This window comes from Neofelis nebulosa, chromosome 8 (genome assembly GCF_028018385.1).
Source record: "Neofelis nebulosa isolate mNeoNeb1 chromosome 8, mNeoNeb1.pri, whole genome shotgun sequence".
NCBI lineage: Eukaryota > Metazoa > Chordata > Mammalia > Carnivora > Felidae > Neofelis > Neofelis nebulosa.
Window position 1 is genome coordinate 65,589,278 of NC_080789.1, and position 12,323 is coordinate 65,601,600.

Here is a 12,323-nt window from a genome sequence, read left to right on the forward strand (position 1 = left end):
GAATGAAGGCATTACATAGCTCAATAAATATGGTTACAAATGACTGTTCTACCTTCTTCCGGAATTCTTCCAATTCAACTGCGAGACGTGACACTGCTCAATTGATAATTTCCCAAAGCTCTATTTCCCTGCTTGGGGAAAACAGACAGGCTAACCATACTCTGTGTCACTTGCCTTTAGTCAACACGGTCTCCAGAATGGCTTCAAGAATCGGCTCCGAAGGAAAAAAAAAATCCCTAAAACCAATCAACGCCCCCGCCCCCTGTTGACCTTAGTAAAAATGGCTGCCTTTGGCGTCGTCCTGGCAGCATGCGCATGCTCAGTCCTGGCCCCTCCCCCACCCCGTGGCGCTGAGGCGTGCGTCGCAGCGTAGAGGAATAAATTTCTCTGTGATTGGTTGGTGCAGGATTTCAAACCCGAGCCGGAGGCGCGTTGCTGCTCTGCCGTTGGATAAGGTGCGGAGGGAAGTGGAAGGCGGCCCAGGTGGGGGCCAGGCGGAACCGGCCAGGTGGGCGCTAGGGGCTGCGAGAGCAAGTGCGTCTGACTCTCTGGGTTTGTGGTAGGAGAGCGTCCGAGGTGGTGAGCCGTGGCCACCGCGGGGGTGGGGGAGAAGGCCGGCACCTACGGCCCCTCCTCTGGGGGTCTCCACTGGCCGGGGGAGGCAGTGGCCCGAAGGGGCGGTGGCTGGGAGTGGAGGGTTTCTTTCTCGGCGCTGTGTTTTGAGGAAAGCCGGGGACGTCTTTTTGAGGTGATGGCTTGAACTGGGCAGGAACCACCCCCCAAAGAAGTGACTTTCACTTAAATACAGAATTTGGGAGTGGGTGAGGTAATACTCCCATTCTCTTCGGAGGAGCATGGGGTTTTGGAAGGGAGAAGCCCTGGTATTTGAGAGGCTGGGGTGGCTTGAAGCGGAGCCCCTCTTCCTTGTGGGCTGCGTGTAATCTAGGTAGGTTGGCGGAGGCAATGACATCTTGCCCGTCCCATCCTAATTAGGAACAACGAGGCCTTACTTTTGCAATTTCACGTACATTTCTCTTCGCTGGAACTCGTTCGTAGGCAGAAGGAGTGTTTAAGCGACGCGGGGTGGGTGAGAAGATAAGCCTTTTTTTTTTTTTTTTTTTTCCCCTTTTTTAAAAGAAGTGTCCTTATTCTCTTGAGTGTGTGGGGTGAGCTTTTCGACTTCGTGAAAGTGTTGAGAAGGCGCTTTTCCTATAGCTTAATCATTCACGTATTTATTCAGTGCATAATATAAGTACAAGACAATCTTATTTAGTCTTAAAGGAGCTTGCACTTTATTTGGGGCGATAGAACTTAAAAAGATAAACTGTGGTGAATCTAGTAGGCCTCTACACTATACTTTACATTAGTATAGCCGTTTTAGAAGATATTTTGGCAATATTTATCAAGAGCTATAAGAGGTTTTTTACCCTGCGATATAGTCATCCCAGCCTTGGAAACTATTCTAAGGAATATAGCCACCTGAAGAAAAAAAAATGTTCACAGCAATGTTCATTCATTCAGTGAATATATATTAGTTATTTGCCAACTGTCAGGCACTATTCTGGGCACCAGGGACTCAGCAATGAACAAAACAGACAAAAATCTGTGCCTTCCTTGAACTTAAACTACTGGGGAGACAAACAATTAAATAAGTTAATATATACATATGTTAGATGGAGATAAGTGCTTTGGAGGAAAACAAAGCAGAGAAGTGTTGGAGGGATAGGTTACAGTTGAAAATTGGGTAGTTAGTAAAGACCTCACTGAGAAAATGGCATTTGAATAAATCCCTGCAGGAGGTGAGGGTGTAACCATGCAAGGGATTACAGGTAGATGTAACAGAAAAACTGGAAATTACATGAATACCCAAAGAAGAGAATGGTTAAATAATTGCTAATCAACTTTTTGTAACTTAATGGAAACATGAAAGAGGAGAGCAAAACACAAAATTCTATCAATCTATGATTGCAATATTATGAAATATGAGTATATAATGGACAAAGATTAGATAAGGAGATGCTTGTAATTGTTTAGGGTGATGAGGTTTTAGTTTCATTATTAAAAAAACATTGTTTTGAACTTAGAAAATTTACAGTATGATGCAGTGTTTTATATCTGCCAAATGAGTGTTAGAGATAATAAAGAGACAATTTTGGACTGAAATTGTTAGGGAATGCTTTAGTGAAATTGGTAAGACTTACACTAGACCTTGAAGAATGAAACTGCAGAATGGGAAGAATCTACAGAATCAGAAAAAAAAAAAAAAAAAGAAAACTTAGTATCTTAAACTGGTAATAATTTTCTAAGAAATAATTCAACTCATCTCTTTATTTTAGTCTTCATTCATGTTGGACTGAGAACATTCTGTTTACTCTTTCTGCAATTGATTTGCTCTTAAGAACATTTGTTTTCAAGATATTCCTTCTGCCTGGCAGTTGTGTAGAGGCTTCTGATATAGTGAAGCAGAAGCTGGACATTTGGGAAGAGGAATTGCTCTGAAATGCTTTCATATGAAAGAATCTTACAGTATTGAGACTGTCTTAGGGAATGGTTTTCTTTGGCAGGGGAGAACCTGTATTGCTGAATTCTTGAGAATTTCCAGGTTTAGTAATGTTCCTGAGATGTTTTTCATTAAAACTCTTTCCTGGAAAACTCAGACAACCTTCTATTGTTTTGTCTTACAATATTTAACACCCTTGATGCATCTAAAATGTGATGTATAGGTCTCTTAATAATGTTGTTTCTAGGAGGAAGGAGAGGATAGAGACTTTTCCCGGGATACTCTGCAGTTAAGATCTATAATAGTCTGTTATTCTGAAGGACGATGTCTGTCTCTTGGCTGGGTGATTGAAATTAAATTGGGGACTCAAAGCAATCACATCAAGCTGAGACTCTTTTCTGGTGATGTGAAATTGCTCCCTTAGGGATACTCACAGATTGGGAATCTGTAACATAGTGACTTCTCCACCTCTGGGGCTTCTCATCAATAACAGCTGAGATTCTCTAGCACCTTTTTGTTTAAAGTGCTCCACAAACTGATTTCCTTGCTACACACAGGGATCATTTCAGCTTTCCCAAAAGGCAGCTGCCTCTGTAGTGAAAAGTGACAGCTGTTTTACAGCTGCAAAGCAATGTAGTACAATATGACTTTGTTTTTGTTTCCTTTCACATTAGTGTATCTCCTAGCTATGGAGCTAAATAATAAAGGGAGAGAAATAAAGGAGTATTCATATGGGTGAAAATGTGACCCGGCAGGAAAATTAAGACCATTTTTAATTGACATTGAATAGGATGAGTGAATTTTAGCTTTTTGAGTTACAATTTGGCTGAGATATCAGAGTTAGTACTGATGCAGAAAGATATTTTTGTCATCTATAAATAACTCCTGAGTGTCACTTCTATAGAACGTTAATAAAAATGCATAGTCCCCTAGCATATAAAGAGAAGAGGATTATATTTTGCTAGTGCTGTTTTTGGATTACCCTAAGTAAACCTGTGTTAGAGGAAAAACTATTCTCATATGCTACAAGCCTCATGTAAAACAGCTTGCTAAAGAGCCTAGACCTGGTCAGATTTTTGCTATCTTCTCCATTCTTCTTGGTCTGGGTTCCAGCTATGATTTGGTAATCACTGTGGTAGGATGTAAATGACAACTATCAGACCAAAACAAAAAACCAAAAAATGTCATACTCACTATAATACCGTATATCTTATTTTATTTTAAGTTTATTTATTTATTTTAAAAGAGAGTGAGAGTGAACAGGGGAGGGGCAGAGGGAGGGAGTGAGGGAGAGAGAGAGCATCCCAAGCAGGTTCTGTGCTGTCAGGGCAGAGCCATACATGGGGCTTGAACTCACAAACCTTGAGATCATGACTTGAGCTGAAATCCAGAGTGGGATGCTTAACTGACTGAGTCACCCAGGCACCCTTCTAATATCCTATATTTTAATAGTAAGGTTCAGTTTATACACTATAAAACTTCTACCTGCATGAATTGGTGATATTTTGTGAGGTAAATGGGGCACTATTGTTCTCAATTATAGATGAATCTCAGAATTTGACTTAACCCAAGGTAATACTAGTAAATAGAAGAACTAAAACTTGATCCCAGGGCTTCTGTACAAACAACCCCTTTTTTAAACCGTTCTTTCAGTTTTCATCTATATTACACATTGATGTTGAGGTAGAATGGAAATTCTTTTGACAGTAGAATCAAGGGTGTGTGTGTGTGTGTGTGTGTTCTCTGATTTTCATTTAGCAAATATTGATTGATTGATTGAACTCTATTTCCAATGTGGGGCTCACACTCATAATCTCGAGATCCAAGAGTCACAACTCTACTGACTAATACAGCCAGGCGCCCTTATCAAATATTTATTTTTAAATATTGAGTGTGTGTAGTACAGTAGTGCCAAAGGTAAGGTTTCTTCTCTCACATGTACAGTCTACCCAGGACATAGGGTAGAAACATGGTAAAGTTTTTTGTTTTTCTTAGAGAGAGAGAGAGAGACCAAGCGTGAGTGGGGGAGGGGCAGAGAGAGAGAGAGAGAGAGGACAACATAGAATCTGAAGCAGGTTCCAGGCTCTGAGCTGTCAGCTCAGAGCCCAACATGGGGCTCAAATGATGCTTAACCAACTGAGCCACCCAGGTGCCCCAAAACATGGTAAAGTTAAATTAGAGCGCAAGGGGTGTGTGTGTGTGTGTGTGTGTGTGTCTGAATGCCAACACACAGCAGTGGGGGATAGGTCAGTTGAAATGAGTGATGATGGCCTGCCAGTGATGAGGGGATGGGTATAAAACACATGAGAGAAGAGTCCACAGATGTTAGAGGGGAGTAACAAGGGTGATTCTGGGGTTTGGAACTGAGTGAATGATAAAAATAAGGAAATCAAAATTGGGAGTCGGTAGGGTAGTTGAGTGGATAGAGTAGTTGCTAATAATATGTATGGGGGGAAAGATAGAACAAAGTCTCAGAATCAGGCTACACCTCCAGGGCATCCCAAACAAATTGAGAGTTACAGCACTGGAGTTAGGAGAGAGGCTGTGTTCAGGAGCAGGTGATCGTCTGGAGAGCTATAGTGACAAACATGGGATAGCTTGAGAAGTTCTAGAGACTGGAGGATTGAATTTTAGGGAATGTCTGGTGTTGAGAGGGAAGAACAGAAAACAATTCATAAGTTCTTCATAAAACTCTAAATCTGGAGACTCTGACAGTCTGGCAGTTAAGGGTTACCTCTTTGTTTTATAGCAGAGCACTGGGAGTTCAGTTAAACAGTAATCTCCTGGGTACCAGGCAGCATGTGTGGAGAATAATGTAGGTCCAGGTAGTTGCAGGAGGTAACACTTACTGTGATCAGGAGATGTCCCCGGTAGGTTGTTTGTGTCTTTAGTCTTTTTAGGAATCGGGTTGTGTTTTCAAGAGAGTACCTCCACAACCCTCACTCATTCTAGTGAGTGGTATTCATAAAGAACATAGGCAAGAATAGTGGGCTAGAGGAACCTGAGAAAGTGTGAGGATTTCTTTTAAAGGGAAGAAAGGATCAGGTTATTGTATTGTCATTTAAAACATCAAACCTTCTGATTTTTTTTTTAAACCAGTTTTTAATACTCTAGTTGCATTGTGAAATTTTCCTTTTCTGCGTTCTTGGGCAGATAGTTTTCCTATGTACCGAATTCACGGTCTTAAGGTCTCAGAATACATAGATAAGTGCTGAGATGACGGAAATCAATGCCCTACGTTAAAACTGATCAGTGTCTTCCCATTTTTACAGGGGCCAAAGGAAATCATCATTTGAATAAGCTACCGAATGCCCTGCTCCTGCCCTGTAGCATTTGGGTATATGTGCCTGTTTTGTCATATTGTTAAGTCATGGGCATCTTCAGGACTTCCAGACTCTTCCTGTCAGTTTTAATGCTATTCTTTTAGTTTTGTTCTTAGTTTAGAGAGATTTTTGTAATAAATTTGTTAGTCTGGTTGCTTAGCAGCTTGCTGTGATTATGTAGCTTGGAACAGACACGTTGCCATTTGAAAATCTTGGTTTCCAGCCCTGATTCAGGTATATGTTGCCTCTAAGCTTAGAACTGAACTGAAAGCTTTTTGGCTACTAGAACAATCATCCTATGAGTACAAATGAATAATTAACATTTAATAGAAAATATCTTTATGTTTATCTATTCCTTTATCCTTTGTGGATTTTTTTTTTACACCCTGTTCGACCCTCCTAGCTTACAGTACAATCTTATATACATTGTAAAATCACTAAACCTTCATAAAAGAGTTCTTAAAATTTTATTTAGATGCATCAAATAAAGACCTGTACTAGAATGTAGAAGGGGTGATTGGGAGAAACATAAGAATCCTTTAATGGTATTTCTGAGGAATTCAATTTTCAAATGAAATTTATTTTTTATTTCATTTCCTTGATAATTTTTGTGACATCCAGTTGCTGTCTTTTTTTTTTTTCTTGACTGTTAAATGAAGATCTTATTTCCTCAAAGTGTTTCCAGTTAAAGTCTATTCAGAACAGAACTGCCTGTAAGGACACTCCTTTTTAATGTAATATCAGCAGGTCTTTGGGGGGGAAATACGAAGCCTGAAATTCGCTGTACAGAATACAGTAGCAAATGATTTTTTTCCTTTGCCCTTCTAACTGTGAAGGTGGTGTATTGTCTCCTTGATGCCAGAACGTGGTACAACATAATCCTTTGCCTATACTTAGTATAAATTTATTAGACATAGTCCCTGCACACAGTCCAGAGAGCCCTGCATTACAGAAATAATTCTTGTGCTGCTGAGCTGGCAATTTCCTCACTTAATCACTCGTGTGACGTCATCTGTGCCGTTGGTAGGAAATGTGCTGACCATGTCCTGCATTTTAAAAGGCAGTTGCAACAGGGGTACTAGCTAAAAGTGAAATTAAAAATAAACCTTTTAAGTTACATTGAAGGTCTTCACAGTCCAGAAGGATTAAAGTAGCAAAAACATTATATTAATCAGTAGACTGAGAACCACATTTTATAGTTGGTCACCTAGTAATCAGCTGACATGCTTGTCCCTAACTGCTTTCCTCAGAGCTCCAGAATGATTGCAGAGTGGGGGGAAAGAAGTAGGCAGGAAGGGAGGTGTTATATTCGGAGGTCTGAAATGCTTTTCTGATTTTCAAATGAGTGTTAAAAACATTCCAGCTTTGTTTTTATAATAAAGATTGTACAAAATACCAATTGTTGGCTTGAGATCCTTATAATGATCGCTACAAATGGAAGAGTCCAGATGTTAGTCCCTGATGACTGTTGCATTGCTACTGAATCTTTTGTCTGGGGGAGAAGGCAGGACCCCTAATGTATATTTGATTTCTTGGCAGAAAGATGGATACGACGATGCTGAATTTGCGGAATCTGTTTGAGCAGCTTGTACGCCGGGTGGAGATTCTCAGTGAAGGAAATGAACTCCGTAAGTCATTCTGAGTTGGCCTGTGTGGAGAGGAAAAGCAGATTTCAAATCTGAGTCTTCTGCAAAACTGAAGTGTGTTCCAGTCTTAAAATTGTTTTTCATTTGGGTTTCCTAAAAAGAAAGTGATGGTCACTTATCCATGGTCAAAGCTTAATGGACACTCATTCTAACTGGTCACTTTTTTCTGATAGTTGTTCTTAAATGTGTTCACGCAGACTTCTTTCATTATCAAGATTCTCTTTCCATTGAATAGTTGGCATTAGTTGCCAATTTCATTTTCATACCAAGAACTGGGCAGAATCTGAAGGTCCAAGGATGTTTTTTTTTTTTTAGTAGTTGTCTTTATTTTTTATCCTGGGCTTTTTTCCCCTGTGTGATGTAAAACATTTTCAATTGAAGAGGAGAAAAATGTCATAATTTCTTTTTGAAGATGAGACTGTTCATTTGCTTTCACCTATTTCATGTATTTGATTCTTAGTAATAAAGGATTGAAATTGGGTAGAGAGCTGGGGAGAAAAAGGAGGTGGTGATAGAATAGTGGGCTGGGAAGTAGATTAGTGAGAAAGGAGGTAGGGCTGATGGCCCTGACTAAAGTGATCTAAGGGAATTATTTTTATCAGCTTTTCTTTGGGTTGCCATCCTCTCCTGTTTCAGATTTTCATTAATACCTAATTTAGTAAGTGTTGCTCTTAAGTCAGCCTCACTGGTATAAAAGTAATGTAAGAACTGTGTCTTCAACTTTTTTTTTTTTTTTTTTAATCTTCACAGTGCTTAGTATGGTGTCTTGCTTATGCCATTCAGCATTTTCTTTAATTTGATGTTTTTAATAGCTCTTATCCACTTACAGGCCTTTTAAGACAATATTCTATTTTTTCTCTCTTAATAGCTGTTCCATAGCTCTATCATCTGATACCAGCTCAGTAACCATGATGGCATACTAATTAGGCTTCTCTTTGAGGTTATATCATCTCAGAAGATGGATTACTTTGGAGTCTAGTGGGGAAGAGTATTGAATAAGAGATCTTCAAATTCAGGCTCATTCAAATATTTAGTGAAAACCTAAAACAGCTTTTAGTACATGTTGAGTTGAGGAAAAGGGATGACTGGCTGAGTGGCTTCATGGACAAAAGTAGGGTTTGAGTGGAACCTTAGATGTAGGGTGAGATCCCAGCAGACAGATGAAAGAGGGTATTTATGTGGAGGCAAGTGGGTGCAGGGTTTGAGGGGAGTAGGAGTAGGGGAATGGGATGATCCCAGCGGAACTTTTGGAAGATTACCCAAGCAGAGGTGGAGGCTGGGAGACCGATGAGGGCACAGTTGCCATAGCTCAGGAAAGAGGCAGGAGAAGCCCTAACTGGAATGGTGTTTGTTTGTTTGTTTGTTTTTTAAATGTTTATTTATTTTTGAGAGAGAGAGAGCACTAGTGGGGGAGGAGCAGAGAGAGAGGGAGACACAGAATCAGAAGCAGGCTCCAGGCTCTGAGCTGTCAGCACAGAGCCCGATGCAGGGCTCGAACTCACAAACCGTGAGATCATGACCTGAGCCGAAGCCGGACGCTCAACTGACTAAGCCACCCAGTCGCCCCTGGAATGGTGTTTGTGACCCCCTGGAATGGTGTTTGTGACGTAAAGATGGAAATAAGGGGAAAGGGGTAGAAGAGACTGTGGTAATAAGATCTCTAGGAGGAGGTAGCTAATAGGATGTGGGGGCAGAGGGAGGAATCTGAGGTTTAGAATCTCAATAACTAGTGCTGGCTTTTAACTTATTTTTGTGTCTGTTTCTCCATCTGTAAAATAGGAATTCAAATGTCTTTATCTTCTTTGTGGGAGTGCTATGAGCATTTGGGGGATAAAACGAGATACCAGTTGTGAAAATACTTTGGAAGTAATTATGCCAAAAAAAAAAAAAGATATTTATTTTTACAGGTATCTTTGTTTTATAAACACATTTTTATCTTCCCATTGATTACTGTTATAGAATAGAGGTATGTTTTTCCTCCCTCTCCAGATCCTTAACTCAGAACGTTGGCTTTTGAGGAAATAGAGTGGTTTCGTGTTTTCTAGACTCTAGAATCTCCTTTCTTTCTTTCTTTTTCTTTTTTTTTTTTTTTTTTTTTAATGTTTATTTATTTTGAGAGAGGGTACACACACATTTGCAAGCAGGGAGAGGGGAGAGAGAGAGTTCCAAGCAGGCTCCGCGCTGTCAGCACAGAGCCCAATACGGAGTCAGATGAAATCAAGAGTTGGATGCTTAACCATCTGAGCTACCCATGTTTCCCTTAGAATCTCCTTTCTGCAACCACCTAAGTCTGTCCTCTTCTTTGATCCTAGGAATTCCTCCTATGACTAAGTATCCAGACTCCTTATTCTTGTCTTTCATCATAGTAACTTCATTCTTCTCTCTCCTTTTTGTATGGTTTGTTTTTTTTTTTTAAAGCTAAGTCCTAGATTCCTGAAATATCAGAGTGAAGGTTAATATTCACATAAAATGACTTTAATAGCCTAGGTATTTTGTTATCTTTGTTTTCCCTAGTCTACATGATTTTTATTTTATCATGAGCTGCCTGAAATTTTTTGAGTTCATTGGTGTGTAAATTAGGAATAAATATAATTAATATTTATCAGGTGCCTGTTGTGTGCTAACACAATGCTGGGTTTGTGCTATGCTATATATTAGGTGATATTACAGTGTGTATGACATGACCTGTCTTCAAGAAGATTATGGTATTTAAGTTTCAGAGACAGGTTTCTTATGAAACAGAAGATAAAACAAGTATTAAAATATATGCTTCTGGGAAGTATAGAAAAAAGTAATGTGTTGGGGCGCCTGGGTGGCGCAGTCGGTTAAGCGTCCGACTTCAGCCAGGTCACGATCTCACGGTCCGTGAGTTCGAGCCCCGCGTCGGGCTCTGGGCTGATGGCTCGGAGCCTGGAGCCTGTTTCCGATTCTGTGTCTCCCTCTCTCTCTGCCCCTCCCCCGTTCATGCTCTGTCTCTCTCTGTCCCAAAAATAAATAAAAAATGTTGAAAAAAAAAAAATTAAAAAAAAAAAAAAAGAAAAAAGTAATGTGGAGCAAACAGATTAGGAAAGGATTCATAGAACAGATGGGACTAGAAGAATGGATACATAAAGAAGAGTGTAGGTAGGGCATTCTGTTTGGAGTACATAGCTTGATCATGAGAGAAGGCAGAAATGAGCATGGGTCTGTTCTGGGAGCAGGGACAAGAAAGAGTAATGTGTAACGGTGGGAGGTAAGTTTGAATAGATGGTGAGGTGGGCTTGGATGCCTGGAGTTTAAATTTGGTCTGGGGTCACCTCCTCGGTGGCTCAGTCAGTTAAGCAGTGGCTCAGTCAGTTAAGCGTTTGACTCTTGAGGTTGAGCCCGCATTGGGCTCTGTGCTGACAGTGCGGAGCCTGCTTGTGATTCTCTCTCTCCCTCCCTCTCTCTCTCCCTCCCTCTCTCTCTGTCCCCTTCCCTGCTTGCACTCTCTTTCTCTCTCAAAATAAATAAACATTTCACAAATAAATAAATAAATTTGATCTGAGCAGCAATTCTTCATTTATCTGTTCAATGAATAAAGTGCCTACTGTGCACTATAAGGCATTGGAAATAAAAGAGACACAGGGCCCTTGCCCTTCAGAAGCTCAGAGTAGGGGGAAAAGCAAAGGGAAGAGGCTGTGCAAGGCGCCAGGAGGAGTCAGCTGAGAAAACGAGATCTGTGGGACTGTTTTAATCTGTTTGTTAAACTATGAACCAAATTCTGTTTGTGTGTGTGTGTGTGTGTGTGTGTGTGTGTGTGTGTTTAATGAATCAAAGATTATCCTCAATTTTTTTTTTAAGTTTGTTTATTTTGAGAGAGGGGAGCAGAGAGGGAGAGAGAGAGAATCCCAAGCAGGCTCCGCATCACAGGCATGGAGCCCAATGTGGGGCTTGAACTCGTGAGATCATGACCTGAGCCAAAATCAGATGCTTAACCTACTGAGCCACCCAATCACCCCAATCCTCAATTTGTTTTAAGGAATTCTCCTTTCTCTTACCACCTTTCTGATAGATGCATTTCATAGTTTAATATATACATAACTTTTTAGAGGAGCTAATTTGAGTTTAATCTTTTGTACATGTAGTTCATGACGGGGGCTAACATTAATTTGCATTGTGATTCACAAACTGACCAAAAAATGCCATTTTAAAAAAATGTTTGTTACTTATTTAGAGAGAGATTGCACGTGTGTGAGCCAGGGAGGGGCAGAGAGAGAGGGCGGACAGGATCCAAGGCAGGCTCTGTGCTGACTACAGATATCCTGATGCGGTGTTTGAACTCACAAACCGTGAGATCATGGCCTGAGCTATGTCAGACACTTAACCGACTGAGCCATCCAGGCGTCCCCAAAATTCCATGTTTGTTGATCTCCAACATCAAAATTTTTCCTGATCTGTGATGTAAAGTGCCTTTTTTTTTTTTTTTTAAGTTTACTTACTTTTGAGAGAGAGAGAGAGAGAGAGAGAGACAGAGTGTGAGCAGGGGAGGGACAGAGAGAGAGGGAGACACAGAATCCGAAGCAGGCTCCAGGCTCTGAGCTGTTAGCACAGAGCCTGATGCAGGGCTCGAACTCACAAACTCTGCGATCTTGACCCGAGCCACAGTTGGATGCTTAACTGACTGAGCTACCCAGGTGCTCCCCCCCTCTTTTTTTTTAATTTTAGAAAGACGGTGTGAGCAGGGGAGAGGGGCAGAGGGAGAGAGAGAGAGAGAGAAAGAGCAAGAATCTTAAATAGGTTCCACACTGAGTGGAGCCTGGTGTAGGGCTCGATCCCACGACCCTGAGCCAAAATCAAGAGTCAGATGCTCACCTGACTGAGCCACCCAGTGGC

The 12,323-nt window shown here is 40.8% G+C and overlaps 1 protein-coding gene across 6 annotated transcripts in view; it reads left to right on the plus strand.

Moving 5' to 3' along the window:
• The first annotated feature begins 379 nt into the window (after positions 1-379).
• RACGAP1 (Rac GTPase activating protein 1) overlaps positions 380-12,323 on the plus strand; it is a 28,590-nt gene continuing 16,646 nt past the window's right edge. The window contains exons 1-3 of one of the 6 annotated variants that reach the window (XM_058742838.1): positions 4,648-4,664; positions 5,773-5,837; positions 7,363-7,451. In XM_058742838.1, the coding sequence (XP_058598821.1) occupies positions 5,809-5,837; positions 7,363-7,451 (118 nt within the window). In that variant the 5' untranslated portion in view covers positions 4,648-4,664; positions 5,773-5,808. Of the gene's footprint in view, positions 535-4,647; positions 4,665-5,772; positions 5,838-7,362; positions 7,452-12,323 lie in introns of those variants that run through there. The other 5 variants (XM_058742839.1, XM_058742841.1, XM_058742842.1 and 2 more) reach the window with 5 other exon arrangements.